At 44.4% G+C, this 17,032-nt stretch overlaps 2 protein-coding genes across 6 annotated transcripts in view; both read left to right on the top strand.

Moving 5' to 3' along the window:
* Positions 1-17,032, top strand: part of LOC306939671 (carboxyl-terminal PDZ ligand of neuronal nitric oxide synthase protein) — a 450,703-nt gene that overhangs the window by 174,028 nt on the left and 259,643 nt on the right. The window lies entirely within an intron of this gene.
* Positions 1-17,032, top strand: part of garnl3 (GTPase activating Rap/RanGAP domain like 3) — a 157,345-nt gene that overhangs the window by 57,742 nt on the left and 82,571 nt on the right. For all 5 annotated transcript variants that reach the window (XM_079524321.1, XM_079524322.1, XM_079524323.1 and 2 more), the window contains exon 2: positions 6,208-6,277. In XM_079524321.1, the coding sequence (XP_079380447.1) occupies positions 6,208-6,277 (70 nt within the window). The remainder of the gene's footprint in view (positions 1-6,207; positions 6,278-17,032) is intronic.

The raw sequence follows: 17,032 nt of genomic DNA, 5'->3' as shown, positions 1-17,032 counted from the left end.
TATTGTCACATCGCAGGTTTACAAGGTATACTAGAGTTGGTGAAATTCTTTATCGTAAAAGCCCCAAACATTTGCAGTTTTAAAAAAAAGGGGCAAGAATAGAGGAAGAAAGAAAATAAGGAAAATAAGTCAAGTCAGATATGTAAACTATTCCTATTATAATATCAGCCATGTCAAATAAAGTGCATAGTTAAAATATCTAGACAAAGACAATAGCACCAAAATAGCAATACTAGCAATACAATGAGGCATTTTAAATAGCAGCAGATATAGAAACACAGTCCTTTGCGTGTCTTGTGCAGGCGAGACATTTAGCAGCAGATGTCAACCATGTCAATGTATACATAAATGTCAGTGCCATATTATGCTACATTTGAGATTGTAGGGTATTTTAATTGATTTGTGTTTAAAGATTTCTTTCTGGCATTGTTATGCTTTATTATTTCAGGTCAGTTGAGATAGTAAACCGAGGGCAGCGAGAGGAGAGTCATGCGAGACAAATTCCAACCTTGAGTTTGAGTCCTGGAAAAGACAGTCTTCCACAAAAGTGCTCACCTCTCTGTAACTTCCAAATGTGTGTTTTCATTTGTCTAAACATTTGAGATGCAGTATAAAAGTAGCTTGGAGGCAGTATTAGCCCATTTTGACCTGAGATCAGATTCTAAAAATGTCTTCTACATCCTGACAGTTTTCTGAAAAAGCTATGTTTCTATGTCAGTGGTTCTTCGATTTTTCAAAAATAGCAGATCTACAAGCTCGTAGCGCTCGGTGGCGCACTACGAGCTTGTAGATCTGCTATTTTTCAATAGCCAAAAAAGCCAAAAAAATGAGTTAACCCATTTTGCGCGGGAACCCCTTTTGGTGTTTTAACTATTGAAAAATAGCAGATCTACAAGCTCGTAGCGCGCCACTCGGTGGCGCGCTATGAGCTTGTAGATCTGCTGTTTTTCAATAGCCAAAGCATAACATGATGCTAACACCAAAAGGGGTTCCCGCTCAAAATGGGTTAGACACCTTTGGAGCTCAGCAAATTATGAGGTATAGTGCCACGTATCGCTGACCTTTTCCGACCTTGGAATTACCGAAGGGATGAAAAGTCATTAAAGAAAACACGCGACACAGTCAGAAAAGACGTGGCGTTCGCCCCGTGTCAGCAGAATCCACCACGTGCATCCATGCGGCATTGGCTAATTACTCTGAACTAATTGGCGACGCACACATCCATCCCAGTAGCTGTGAGGCAGGTGACTATATAACATACATTCAGACCCTAAAAAAACGTACTGTACAAAAGTGTGAGAGAGATGATTTTTCTTTTAAATTTGAATATATATTAAAAAGGTTTACAGTTAAATGAAGTCCACTCACATCTGTATGTGAATTACATGCTGCACATAATTTGTTTAACCCATTTAGACCTGAGTTAAAAACATTCAGTTTGAAAGAATATATTTGCGCCACATTTTTACGATTTTTCAAAAATAGCTTACTGTATGGAGTTTGGAGGTACTTTTACTTTACTGGAGTATTTTCAATCTTATCTGTACATTTACAGCTCTAAGGGAGCTTGTAGATAGCAGCTGTTTTCCGATAGCCTACTGAACGTATGTAGGGGGGAAGTGGTTCGCCTGATTTTGATGCTACATTAACCCATTTAGGCCTGACGTCGAAATTTAAAAAAAATCTTCAAAGTCCTGACAGTTTTCTGAAAAACCTTATGTTTCTGTATCAGTGGTTCTCAATATTTCATGTCAAGGACCCCAAAAATTATATGTAATATGCCTCCGCCCCCCCCCATCTGAAAATATGTTCTTCCAGGGACCCCCCCTTGTCCCTGGGAGCCCCACTTTGAAGAACCACTGTGGTTAAGTTCAAACTGAGGTCTGGATTTTAAAGACATGATCATTAGTGCAGGGGCCAACACTGATATTTTGACTAATTGGTACCACCTAAGGTGACGTAATTTTTTTTATTGTTTTATGTCTCTAGTTTATATTTTGGTATTACATCTTCCAATTCAGTAGTTTTTCATTATGCTTCAAGTAGCATGTGACGTGTCAAACTAGGGGGTTTTCATGATTCTGAATCCATTCCAAGCATTAGTTTGGCATGAAAAACACTCCTTGGGCTAAAAACGGCCATACTGTATAGCTGTCATCACAAGTTATGATGAGCTCATCACATTTGGGCACAATTGGGCAAGTGGCCATGGCCCAATTTAGGCCAAGGAGTGTTTTCCATGCAAAACTAATACTTGGGAGTCGATTCAAAATCATGAAAACCCGATCTGGCACTATACATTTTTTTTAGGATTCATTATTTAGGATATGACTGTGAAGATGAAACAGAAGTGGGGACCATAAAAGGTCTTGTTAAGAGCTTATTAAGCCCTATTTAGCACAGCATACCGTGTTGCACAAGTGAATCCAGTCACATGCACAAACACGCACACACACACACACCAAGGCGTTGGTGTGTTGGTGCGTGTCAACACTGCATCGTATACTGGACGGTAATGGAGCAGTACTAATAACAGGCTACTCACCCAGAGAGCTGGACAAACAGTAGTGCATGTGCACACACGTGTAGACAGACACGCATACACTACACTACACTACACTACACTACACTACACACAGACAGACAGACAGACAGACAGACAGACAGACAGACAGACAGACAGACAGACAGACAGACAGACGAACATGGTTGAAACCCACTGCCTCACAGTACGTTTTAACAGCGGGCGACAGCCAGACGAACTTTCCGGAAGTGCATTATTTGTCAACGGGACCCGGCGACTACTGGCGATAGAGGCGATAGCAGGTGAACAGGTGATGGTCGAAAAGTGGGCGGAGGAACGTCGGCCGAAAAGATAAGAATAATTCATCTTTTGGGGCGACGTCGCCCCGGCGATAGTGGGCGATTGTGGCGATAGCCAATGAAATTCAAGCGATGCTCGCCGTTGGTCTCCCGCTGTTAAAATGTACTGTAGTACTGAGAAGCTCATGATGTTTCTAATTATGTTGTTAATATTAGTTTTGAGGGGTGCTAGCCCCTCCTATATGCCCAGCTTTGTGTGTCTGTCTGTGTGTACCACGAAAATGATTTGATTGGCTGAGCACGGAATGTGATGTATGATATAATGCTTGACGTTTCTTCCTAATGTTGTGTTCACACGGGGCAGATTAAACGATGCGGTCTATACCATTCATTGTCAAAGGAAGCCAGCGACATGACGTTGCAAAGTAAAGGCACAACGATGTAGCTGCTGCAACGCAGCTTTTATTCTATCAGATTCTAAAAATGTCTTCTACATCCTGACAGTTTTCTGAAAAAGCTATGTTTCTATGTCAGTCGTTCTTCGATTTTTCAAAAATAGCAGACCTACAAGCTCGTAGCGCTCCACTCGGTGGCGTGCTATGAGCTTGTAGATCTGCTATTTTTCAATAGCCAAAGCATAACATAATGCTAACACCAAAATGGGATAAGGGGGAGTTTTCCACTGTCGCAGAATTGCTTGCTCAGGGTGGGATATCTGTCGGTCACTTGCTCTACATGTAAAGTGTCTTACTCTTGATTGATTGATTGAAGTATTTATTAACAGTTTGCACAGAATTACAGTACATTTCAAGCACAACTCAATACAAAAACTGTTTAAAACTGCAACATCAGAACATGTAGACGTACAAATATACACTTGAGACGACTTGATTTGACACTTCAATGAAATTGAATTGAATAGAACGATGATGTATTCTCTCTCTTTTTATTTAACAGGGACAATATAAAAATCAATGTATCAAGTTGTAAAAACATGAAACCGTTGCGTTGTATTGTATATAGGGTTTATAGAGCGTCGCAGTCCCGCCCCCTCGAGAGACCCGGAAAATAAATCCCTGTTCTGACTTTTCGGAAAGTATTTATTTAAAGACGTTTACGCCGCGGACAAAGCCAACTCTTGTCGTGACAAATCATGACAATAAACACAATGTTTTGGGCCAAACAAAGAATTAGAAAGTAGAAATAAACTACACTTTTTTTGTTGTTTTTCTTATTTGTAATTATTTGTTTGGTCCAAAATATTGTGTTTGTTGTCATGATTTGTCACGACAAGAGTTGGCTTTGTACGACGCTTAAAAGGACTTTAAATAAATACGTTTCGAAATGTCTATGGGAAAAATGTATTGGGAACTATTTCCTGGGCCTGGCGTCGTCATGAAAGGGGGCGGGACTGCGACACTCTATAGCCAAGGCTAATTTGCAACCCCAGTCCCTGGTTAGGCCGTTCTATACAAATGTGATCTACCATACTAAAAACAATCCTTTACAGAAAATACATGCAAATGCATCTAATCTAAAAAAAAAAAATCAATAAAATTACAGTAAACCAGTCCAGAGAACAAAGGAATTAATGCTGGCGCGAATTGAAAACAATTTGATAGTAGAAATTTGATGTAAAAACCCACAAAAATTTCAAGGTTGTTTTTTATAAATCCCGCAAAGATGCCATCTCATCTGTTTTTGATCCATGATTTTTATAGCCTCTTTGTATATTGATGTTATTTGTTTTAAGACAGTTTGAGAGGATTGTGACCAAGTTGTAATGCTTTGTGACAGGTGTGAGAAAATCATAGCATGACTGTACAGCTGTGCAGTTTTAGTTGATAAGTCCCTTCTAATATGATTTGGTTAGATTTGGTTTAACCTTCTTGCATATATCCTTTACCGGTTTTTCTAATTTTTGGTTTTTTATCCAAGATAAAGTATTTTACTTAACCCATTTTGGACTGAGGTCGATTCAAAAACTTCTAAATCATCAACATTTTTCTGAAAAACCCATGTTTCTATGTCAGTGGTGCTCAACCTTTTTCATGTCAAGGACCCCCAGAATTATCTCTATTGGGCCACGGACCCCCATCTCAAAATATGTAGTTCCAGGCAGGGACCCCCCAGAAGCAAATATTTTAGTTAAAAATGTTCGCTCTGAAATATATATTCAATGATTTGCGCCACATTTGAACGATTTTTAAAAAATAGCAGACCTACAAGCTCGTAGCGCGCCACTCGGTGGCGCGCTATGAGCTTGTAGATCTGCTATTTTTCAATAGCTAAAGCATAACATAATGCTACAGTAAGTTAAAACACCAAAGGGGGTTCCCGCCCAAAATGGGTTAACACGAGTGTGATTTATTTTATAACACCTACTGTATAGCATCAGGTCTACTGTATGGTACTGTACAGGGTTTTAATACCTATGCTCTATGAATGAAGCTCTGAAACGATGCTTTTAAATGTATCAACGAATCGAGACGTTCATCACGTACACATCGGCGTGCGTGGTGGCTTTTATTAGCCTATTTAGATGTGCTTGATTGCTTATTTACATATCTAGTTTGATGTGTGTGTGTGTGTGTGTGTGTGTGTGTGTGTGTGTGTGTGTGTGTGTGTGTGTGTGTGTGTGTGTGTGTGTGTGTGTGTGTGTGTGTGTGTGTGTGTGTGTGTGTGTGTGTGTGTGTGTGTGTGTGTGTGTGTGTGTGTGTGTGTGTGTGTGTGTGTGTGAGTGAGAGAGAGCGAAAGTGAGCCACTGAGCCTGCAGTCTCTCTACCAGACAGGCTCTATCTATCACTGAGATTTAATTCAATCAGGGCCTGGTCTCAATCACAACTGGTTTGGTCATCGATGCTCCCAGCAGCCACACGGACAGACGGACGGACGGACGGATGGGTTGAGAGACAGAAACAGAGAAAGGAAGGGAAGTAACGCTGGAAGGAGAGAGAGAGAGAGAGACGGAGGGAAGACAGTCAGACAGATGGAGAGAGATGGAGTGAGTGAGAGACAGACAGACAGACACACAGAAAGACAGACAGACAGACAGAGAGACAGACGGACAGACAGAGACGTGAGAGGGAGAGTAAGCAAGAGAGAGAGACACACACACACAGAGAGTGAGAGAGACAGAGTGTGTGTGAGAGAAAGAGAGACATTGACTATGGACAGAGCGACAAAGTGAGAGGACACAAGCAAAAGATGCCACTATTGTCCACCTAGTATTCATACTGCTGGGTTCGCTCGTGCATGTGTGTGTGTGCGTGCGCGTGTGTGTGTGTGTGTGCGTGTGTGTGTGTGTGTGTGTGCGTGCTTGCGTGTGTGTGTATGACGGAGCAGGGAGAGTCTGATGACATTATGTGTGTGTGTGTGTTCCAGCTCTGCCTCTGAAGACCTGGGCTGTCGGCGTGGAGACTTCAGCAGGAAACACTACGGCTCAGTGGAGCTGGTGAGTCTCTTTTATGATGCCTCCACCCCCCCCCCCCCCGCCCCCACCTCTCCCCCGGCCCCTACCTCCCCCCTCCCCCCCCCCGGCCCCTACCTCTCCCCCCCCTCCCTCCACCTGCATCCACTGCTGCATCCGCCTGCTTCACTCACTGTATAGAGTTGGTGTAAATCAGTGGTTTTCATCCATCCATCTTCAACCGCTTATCTGTAGTCGGGTTGCGGGGGCAACAGCTCCACCAGAGTGCTCCAGACTTAACCTGACTCCGCCAGATGGGGCAGCAGAGAGTACACTGGGTTCCCCCCTCCTGCTCCCATCTGGGAACTCTCAGGCAGACTTGATGCCCGGCCACAAAACGGCCTGGCCAATCAGCGGCAGCTAGAGGCGAGATCAAGGCAGCACTGTGTATGCCTTGACTTGGCATCAAGTCTGCCTGAGAGTTCCCAGATGGGAGCAGGAGGGGGGAACCCAGTGTACTCTCTGCTGCCCCATCTGGCGGATTACTCCAGTCTTCCAACATTAGTGACTTCCTCCTGGGGGATTCCGAGACGTTCCAAGGCCAGTGAGTCGATGTGTTTCCTCCAACTGCGCCTTGGTCTGCCCCGGGGTCTCCTCCCAGTGGGCCGTGCGTCGAGGACCTCCCTAGGGAGGCGCCCGAGAGGCATCCTAACCAGATGCCCGAACCACCTCAGCTGGCTCCTTTCCAGGCGAAGGAGCAGCGGTTCTACTCCGAGTCTCTCTCGTGTGACTGAACTTCTCACCCTGTCTCTAAGGGAGATGCCAGCCACCCGTCGAAGAAAACTCATATCAAGGCCCATTATTTATTCGGCATTTGAGCCACGGGAGATTTTGCCTCAAGTTAGCCTCAATATTTTGTTATTGTAAGATTTTGTCCACAATTCCATGCTATGTTGATGTACCATTAGGAGAGATTACAGGCAAACGTTGATCAAAAGAAACAATTCTTCTACATTCTCTAATCGTGTAGACTTCTTGTGAATTAAGTAATGCACATGTTTAAAGATGGAGGGAGTGGCCCCTCTAAAACATGATCATCAGGTACTCATCAGGTGATTATACGAGGAGAATTTTAGTTTTGTTCTTATTTTATTTTTTTAAGGTGTACAGAAAGTGTTAATATTATGTTTTTATGTGGCCACACCCACCAGTTAATTAAGTATGCCTGGTTTGCCTGGTGGGTGGTGATGGGTGGTGATCCACCTGAACTGAAGCCGCACCCTGTTGCTGTATGATAAAGGGGGAGGGGTTAGGGCTAGGGGATGATATTGTGATGTCACTATATCACTGTCATTTCAATTGGGCCTTTTGACCTGGGCCCCAATCGGGCCTTTGGTGTAAATCAACACCCCACTTGATCATCATACGACAGCGTCACACTCCATCATCCAAAGTAGCAGATCTGCAAGCTCGAAGCGCCATGTGAAGCGCATCATTTTGAACTTATAGATCTGCCACTTTTGCCATTTTTTGAGTGGTGCAACCACTCCAACAAACAGCAATGTCTGTGTCCGTGTTTGTGTGTGACTATGTGACCAGTACCAATGAGTACCAAAAGTGGCGCTGTTGTGCCAGAAACGGAGAGAGAGAGATAGTGCTGCATGTTGCCTGCTAATGAGAGACAGAGACAGAGAGGGGGGGGGGGGGATTTGCACCACTCGGTTCACACGGGTGTGATTTTTTTTTATTTGAATCCTGAAAAGTAGCAGTTTTGGACACATATACGGCCGAAACCTCTTAGTTCCATGTTTTAACCCATTCTGGACGGGAAACCCCTTTTGGTGTTTTAACTAAGCATTATGTTATACTTTAGCTATTGAAAAATGGCAGATCTACAAGCTCATAGCGCGCCACCGAGTGGCGCGCTACGAGCTTGTAGGTCTGCTATTTTTGAAAAATCGTGAAAATGCGGCACAAATCTTTGAATATATATTCTTTCGGAAGACGTTTTTTTTGTGCTTGAGTAAATGCACTTCTAGTTGCTTTCCACCCCACTGCCCATGCACGGTGGTGAGTCATGGTTGACTCGGGGTGTGGTCGGTCCAGTTAAGTGATGGCTGGAGGTCCTCTCTCTCTCTCTCTCTCTCTCTCTCTCTCTGAGGGTCCCACAACAACGTCACCAACGTTTGGTCGTCCTCATGCTGCTGTCTGAGACGCCGCGTCAGGCAATGTTTGCCTGACGATGATGAGTCACTGCTGGTGTGTGTGCGTGTGTGTGTCTGTGTGTTTACTTCCTGTATGACTGTGAGGGAAGTATGGTAAAAAAAAGAAAATAGTCCTTGTGAGGACAATTTGCCTGGTCCTCACAACAAGAGCAATGTGTGTTTTATGGCAAGATGAAAGTTGTGCTTACAATTAGGAAATGGTTAGGGTTAGGTATTCACGCACACACACACGCGCGCACACACACACACAAACGCACGCACGCACGCACGCACGCACGCACGCACGCACGCACGCACGCAAAGAAAATAGCCCTTGTGAGGACAATTTGCCTGGTCCTCACAACAAGAGCAATGTGTGTTTTATGGCAAGATGAAAGTTGTGCTTACAATTAGGAAATGGTTAGGGTTTGGTATGCACGCACGCACGCAAAGAAAATAGGAGCATTTCGTTTATTTTTCAACTAGGCCTAATAACGGGGTTAGTTATGGCAATTTATTGCATTTTTTGCTGTCCTGACAAGTCATCGTGTCGGGTGGAAACCTAATTTTCATCGTTTAAAATTCAAAAGTAGCAAAAAGCAGCAGATCTAAAGTTCAAAACGTGTCACTTTAGCGCCGCGTTTCGAGCACTTTTGATACTTTAGACGGCGTGACGCTGTGTCGCTGTAGCATGATCATGAAAATGTATAGAGAATTAATTGTATATTAGCAAGAGGAGAATTAATATTCTCCTAACAATCCTCCCTTTTGTTTATTTAAACAACTTAAACTAAACAATCAAATGTGAATATACAATTACAACGGAGATTGCCGTAGGACACACATCAGTGGAATTCCCCCCAATGGTTGCAAAAGAGCACATCAATCACAGCTGGACATTTCAGGCTGATTTTACCAAGAGAGGACACCCACACGTTTTCAAGCAAAGCAAAATACATCACAATCAAAATACTTGAACAATAACCAAATGTAAAATGGAACACAAAAGACAACCAGAGTACCCAACGTAAAGGTGCAACCTCGTGCAAAGTGCAAGTTTTCCTATATCGAATGAAATCATCACCCTAGCAGCATATTTATCACCAGCAGCCAGACAACAGGCCTCCCTTTAGCCCGCTGCCAACACAAATTCTCGTTCAGACCGGGAACCTAGTGGGAGGTAATAGTGAGAATTTCTGATTACGTACAGTAGTCCATTGTAAATCTCCACCTGGGAAACAAACACCGTTTGCAGATATCAAACAGGGAGATTTGGCATTGTGAAGACAATGACCTTCCTGTCTCCTGTCTAACACCAAGGAAAGGAGTATAGCATTAAGTTAGATTAAAGTCAGACAGTGAACCCACAACACGGGAGCAGCAGCATTGTCTGGCCTGTGGAAAAAAACGGAACAAATTGGCATGCGGTTAGCGAGAAGACGCCCATTAATTTGCCCTATGTGTGAAATCACTTTGAATCAAAAACCCTCAAACACCATTTGTGACCATGTGGCCCGCTCCCTCATCACCTTTGACATAACCCAGATAAACAAGATACCAAATCCAGGCAGAGCTACAGGTGGACATGTGACATGCATGCAAACATCAATTAAGACATTAGAAGGTACACCATTCATCCCAGTGACATATTGTTAGGTTCGGTCCGTCCGGGTCGGCGTGTGTGTGGAAATCCGCTTGCACATGCGTGTGTGCGTGTGCGCACGTGCCAGTGAGAGGTAGTTCAGTGAGAGGTAGTTGGGGGGTGTGCATGTGTATGTATACATGTGCAAGGTTGTGCCAATGAGAGGTAGAGACGGTAGACATTCAGAGGTAGGCAGTTACGTGTGTATGACAACAGCTCCACTGTCTCAACTGGAGACAATGACAAAAAGCCTCAGCTGGTCGTGTTGTTCCAGCGCAAACTTTACCTCGTCGTCGAATCAGCCTCCTGGCCACTAAGGGGTGTCCACTACTCTGGCCCTCCGTGTCGGGGAGCCAGTAGCCAGATCGTAGCTCCTTGACTGGTGAGCCGGTGGAGCTGTTGCTCCCGCGACCCGACTACGGATGAGCGGTTGAAGATGGATGGATGGGCAGGGGTCTGGGCCAGGTTGGTTGTAGTAGAAACGAATCTCCTCGTCGATGAAGCCGCCAATCACCGGAAGGCCTGGGTCGAATCCTTTGTAGTGTGTGGCATGACTCCATGTCTCTCTTTCTGGGGCTCATACTGCCGATGGGCTGGTCAATAGGGCGCGGGAGAGATTTTTAATCTTGGTGATATCCTTGAATATGAGGTCATCAGGTTGGAGATGCAGACAGCTGTGGCCCCTGGGTGGGCAGGGCAATATTCATCCTGAAAAGACTTTTAGTTATAGCAGAACAAATATCTTATGAGCTCCGAGGCCAAGGGTTTGGCCTCTGCTCCGGTGTTTCCTCCTGGTTGGCTCCAGTGGTATGCCTGTGGAATAATGTGGACGCCTGCGCATAACTTACCTAATCAATACCTACCTATAGATACTGGATGTAGTAGGTTTCTTCTGCTCAAGCAGGAAGTGAGCATACGGGATCTGTAAGTCAAGAGTTGGTAGAGAAAGTAATTTGAAATCAGTACAGCTGTCCCACAAGCAGACACAGCTGCGATCTTCTCATTTTGTCAACAAAGCGGACGAAAAGGAAAGTAGAAAAACACCAAAGCCGTAAATAAAAACTGCGTCTGTTGGTGGACGCCATGTCAGCAGAGAGGACATGGGAGTTTTCAAGGAGCGGTCATGATCACGTGCCCATCAAAGTCTGCCACTGTCGGCATGCATCCGCCTGTCAAATGGTGTGATAAAACAAGCAAGGAAAGCACATGTTGCCTGCGCCATACGTGTAAGCGTTGGAGAATTAAAACAAAATAAAATGTCAAGATCCTGGTATAACCTGCCAGTCAGTCACGGCTGTGCACGCCTGCACGGTCCCCTCAGTCAGTCCAGTTTTCCTGCAGCCCACAGGAATGCGTGGGGGGGGTTATACTCCTATGAGATAACAGTTAATATATTGCTCTGCATGTTGACGCACAGGCAGCCAAGAAAGACAAGAGAATTAATCTAAAAGATATATATACATATATATTAACAATAATAATAGACACCAGAGCATGGTCACCGTGTGGCTATGAAGAACATAACCGGTGCGAAAACATGTCTGTGGAGCGTGTCACAAATGTAGCAGTGTGTAAGCTAATTTAGAATCATCCAGCTGGAATAGATATGAATTTAATTTGACACATCGATAGGTAGGGTAGTACCCTACCACAATGGGGGGTTAAAATGTGTCTTGAATCAGCTGTAGGCCTTCCTCCCTTTAGTTGCAACATATGTTATGTAATTTTACTAATTACCTTAAAGACACAATGGTCATTATTTATTAATTTATTTGCCCCAGAGAGGGTAGTAATCACACTTTGATCACCTACATTTCTGTCAACATTTAAACCACAGTTTTCACTACCTAACATTATACTGAAACTCAGTTACTTCCAGCTTCATATTTATCACAAAGCGTAGTATATTTTAACCATTACAATACATTTAGGACATTGGAACCTCATGTATAAACCATCTGAAACTCAAAATGAGTACATGTGATGGATAATTTTGAATTATTGTAGATCTGTTATTTTGTGGGATTTGGTTACATGTTCCCAATAACTTTGCCCTGTGTGCCATGAGTTTACATCTCATTTCTGCCCCAGCGTAAAACAGATAGTATTAATTCTTCCCCCCAGCTGGCGGGTAGATAAAGTATTGTTTTCTCCTGGCCTTCATCGTCTGTGTCAAACTCATTCTAAGGTATTCTGGTATACTCTGATACTTTTACTCAGACTGAACAGAAATACAGACAACAGTTAGAATGCTGCTTGTGTGTGTTTTCTACTTGGGGGCATCGTTGCTGTATAGGAGTGTGGGGGGTGTGCCCCAGTGGGCTGCAGACAGGGACAGCAACCAATGTATTGTAGTTTTCCTCTAAAGTATTCATCCTTAAAAGATATTAATATAGATTTACAGTTTAACATATTAACATTAAAGATAAAGTTAATATTCACTTGTTTAATGAGGTTTTACAGTCCTGGCTTGAGTACTTGTACTCTATTACCTTCTTACAAATTCTCCTCAACGGGACTCCTCCAGAGTCCAGATGATTGATTAGTTGATAACTCAAAGGTTATCTTAATAGTTTATGGCTCTACACGCCAAAATGGTATTTGGAGTTTTCTGTTTTAACCCCTTAGTTTCCAAAAGCAGCTTTAAGACGCTGCCCCTTCCGACATTATGGTATTGGGCTTTTCATATTCATATTGGTAAATACGTATCATTAAATACATAACAAAATGGCCTTTCTCGCCATCTTTCCAACAACATGTACCTTTTTCTCTATTTTGCAGTATCGATACTTTTACTTTAAACATTTGAGTACTGTTTCCCTCAACTGCAGTTGAACACCAGGTCAAAAATACATGGGCAGTTTATAAACGAACACTGTGAGGCATATGTGGACAAGGGACATTCTAAAACACATAGTAATAATAATAAAAAACAATCTTCTCTGTGTGAGACTTAAGTGGTGGTGTCGTGCATTGTCATGGCACAGGGGGTGTATGAATGAAATGAGGCGTAGGGTCGTGATTCATGTTTCAGAGGGTGTTTGTTTGCGTGTGGTGTTTTTAAGGCATGATTATGATCTGCTTGATTGCAATTTAAGTGTGGTATAGTGCAATGAAAATGGCTCAGAGGATGTTTGTTTGCGTGACGGCATGGGACATGTTTTATTTCTCAGGTTGTGTGGGGATGTATGTGTGCCTTTTGGAGCGTGTTTATGTAGTGTTTGAGTGGGTGTATGGAGTGCATAACCTTAACCTGTGACTGACTCGACGTCTGAACGCACAGTGCAGCATCGGCCCCAGCTCTCTCGTCCGCCTCCCCTCACCAGACAATCCGGCCCAGCGCCCGTCATCTCCATCATCCCTGGTCTCCGTGGTCTCCCTTGGAGTCGCCTGACCCCTCCCCGTGCGGCCCTGACCTCTGTTCCCCCTCAGTAACGGGCAAGCCGCTCTCCATTCAGCTGTTGGTTCTTTTCACCTCCCTTTTCACCACTCTCGTTGTCGTCAGCTGTCTGCATGTCGGCCGGTGGTACGTTGGTTTCATCCTCCTCTTCTTGCTGGGCCCATGGGTCAGGATACAGTTCATTTGAGGCGGGCCCAGCACCTGGCAGATGATACGTTTGTGAGGCGCCCCGTGATCGGGGCACCGTGCCAGTCCTCTATAGGCTGTTAGTCGAATATGTTGGTGTGCCCTTTTGTACTGTCACTGTTTAGACAGCACTGGGTCTGAAATGTCAGTGCAGGACGAGCGTTGGGTGTCGCCTGCGTCATTGAGTTGAATCAAGTCCATAGGCTGAGGGCAGCACACATCTGTGCAGACTGTGTTTCTTCCAGAGTGGGCAGGGTCGTCGATATGGAGATATGGCGTAGGAGGCCGTGGGGTTGCAGAGGTCACAGGCATGTGTGTTGACAGGGCTGCTGCTGTCCACTTTGTGCAGAGGCATCGTTTGGGGTGCTGAAGCATTAACCCAACGATGCACGTCCATTTCCGTCATAGGTTGTGAAGGGGTTATTTAACAGCTGCTGCTGCGAAGCGGGGAGGGCTGCGGGCTCTGCTCGTGCTGGAATGCTGGTTGCTTTGCTGGACAGGGCAGGCAGGGCGTAGAATGGCTGGTATGGGGGGGGGAAACCAAGATCTGGGTCGATCCGCAGCAGTGCCTACAGAGGTGATACAGACAAAACACATGCGAGTAGGGGCTCCCATAAAAATGTAAAGAGGGAGGTTGCGAATTCTCATCCATCACTGATTCTATTTTAGACATCACTTTCACATCATTCTCTCTGTCTGAGCTCTGCTCCGTCATCCACTCATTCTTCCTTCATCCACATTGCAAACACTTCTTTATGGAGATCACATTACACATTCATCCAGTATCTCTCTTGTTACTGCCTCTTTCTACATCAACTTTGCACATTTAGGACTTTTTATTTTGTTTGACTTTGTCTATGCTCTCTTTACTTAGAGAGACTTAACTTTGTCTGGGTTAGCTTTTCACCAAGTTCAATCACTTGGTTCACACTCAGTGTACCTTTCTCAGAAAAACCCATAAAATACCATTCAGACAGACAGCTAAAAAAAACTACAGGACCGTGTTTTATTTCATGTCCCTCATCACCTAATCTTGATGATGACCGATGGTTGCCCATCTTTATTCCTCACTGATAACGATCTCAGTGACCTTTTCTAGTTAAATTTCTTTAGCTAGGCTGGTTATACCGTGGGTTAAACAAGCATAAATACCCTCAGTCACTTAAAGTGTCAAGAACACCTTAAATATTAAGACTGACCTCCGCGTGCCTCTACCTCGAACACTTGCGGACCTTAGATTAACCTCTGCTATGCACCACTACCTCGAATGCTTTGCAGACCATTAACTAACCATCAGAAAACTGACCTTCGCAGCACCTCTACCTCGAATGCTTGCGGACCTTAGAATAATCTCTGTTTCACCACTACCTCGAATGCTTACAGACCATTAGACTAACCTCTGAAACGGACCTCCGTTCAGACCGACATATGTAAACACGGTCCCGACATATGAGTTAATACTCAATTTATCTTTACAACCTTAAATATTCCCCCCCGATTCACAGGAACAAGATTTATAGTTTTTAGAAAAACCTCACCGTGTGCATGTCTTGTTTGTTCTTTTGAGATCCAGTCCGCTGTGCTCCTGGCCCCTCCGGGTGTTTGGAAACGCGGCTCCCCCTCGCTGTTTTCTATGTGCGGTCCGGGGCCGGTTGGCAGAAAGCCTCCGAGATGGTTAATCAGCCGACGGCAAAACACCCGAAGGGTCTGGAGGGCGGTGACCTGGATGACCTCTGCTCGCCGCGCCAATTGTTAGACCAAGATTAATTATGCACACGATGACAATTAAAAGCTCTTGGAGAAATGGTCTGGTCTGAGATGGTATATTTATTCCATGGTAAGATTGTACAAAATGATGCCACACAACCTCTCGACACGAGACGCTGGGTAGACATAAAGAATAAATGCACTTTCAGTGCTTATATGAATGACACAGAATCCACAAGTAGGTGGGTCTTAATCATGACAAGTCCTAATTTACAAGATAACAACTGGTTCAAACTGGTTGCTCATCGTTCAAAGTTTAACAGAGCCCCGACCTTGGAGAAGGCAGGGGAGTGAAAAGGCAGGGGGGGGTGTGTCTGTCTGTCAAATGGTATTAATTATGATACGAGGGGCCCACTGGAGAGGTATTTGCAGTCAGCATTTACATTATGAGAGCAACATGTTAAAATGAAAATTTATAGAGAATTAATTGTATATTAGCAAGAGGAGAATTAATATTCTCCTAACAGTACTTTTTATGAGGAGAAAATAAAACCACCAAAAGCTAAAATATGGAGATAAGAGGTTTGTGCCTGACAGCAACCAAGTATAGTATTACAAACGTGCGTGCGTGCGTGTGTGCGTGTGCGTGTGCGTGTGTGTCCGTCCGCGCGCGTGTGCGCGTCCGCGAGCACGAGTGCGTGAGCATGGCCCATCCTGACATCCACATGGGGGAGCAGGAAGTCCCTATGGTTCAACACTCGCAATCTCACTTCCTACCAGAGCACCCACTGTGGGTCTGTCCGTGAACCCCCGGACGCCACGTGGGAGCCAGATTAATGTGAGAAACCACATGCTGACTATCGCTGCGGGCAGTGATAGGCAGCACAGTGTGTGTGTGTGTGCGTGTGCGTGTGGGTGGGGGGGGGGGGGGGGAACTAAGTATATGTACTGTACTTAAGTACAATTTTGAGGTACTTTTACTTTACTGAAGAATTTCCAATTTTTACTCCACGCACTACAATTATTTTAACATTTTTAGTTATACTAGTTACTTTGTAGATTTCTTTTATTGTTACAAAACATGCATTAACCACTTCAGCCTTATTTAAACGTACTAGCTTAGCGTGCGTGCGTGCGTGCGTGCGTGCGTGCGTGCGTGCGTGGGCCTGCCAGGGTTATCTCTCACCTTGAGATAATATTGAAATTGCATCTGTCACCTACCAGTGTGAGACGACTATTAATTACCCTCATGCATGGCAGCTTGTTCAGGACAGCCCAGGAGCTGGCTGTCTGTTTTCCACATTAGCGTGCGTTGGCCCAGGGGGTCAGCGTGGCTTAAAGGTAGTGCAGCACTGTATTTGTTCAGTGGCTGAAAAGAATCTGTCTCCAGCCGACTCCTGTTTGTTTCTTTGTTTGTTTTTGTTTGTTTGTTTGCACCAATGATGTGGGGTTCAGAGATTAAAATACCCTGCGTTTTGCATCCCAAAACGCAGGGTATAGTTATGGGATGCAATACACCAACAACCTCTGCATCCACGGGACACACTGTACTGTACTCATCATATACAGTAATAATAATCCATGTGAGAAAAAAAAAATCGCCGACCTCATCTTACGTTATAAACAATGAAATCCACGTGGGAATCGTTGTAGAACCACAG

The sequence above is a fragment of the Electrona antarctica genome, assembly GCF_951216825.1.
Source record: "Electrona antarctica genome assembly, chromosome: 16".
Lineage (NCBI taxonomy): Eukaryota > Metazoa > Chordata > Actinopteri > Myctophiformes > Myctophidae > Electrona > Electrona antarctica.
The sequence above is the reverse complement of the archived record's forward strand: the minus strand, read 5'-3'. Positions and strand labels throughout refer to the sequence as shown.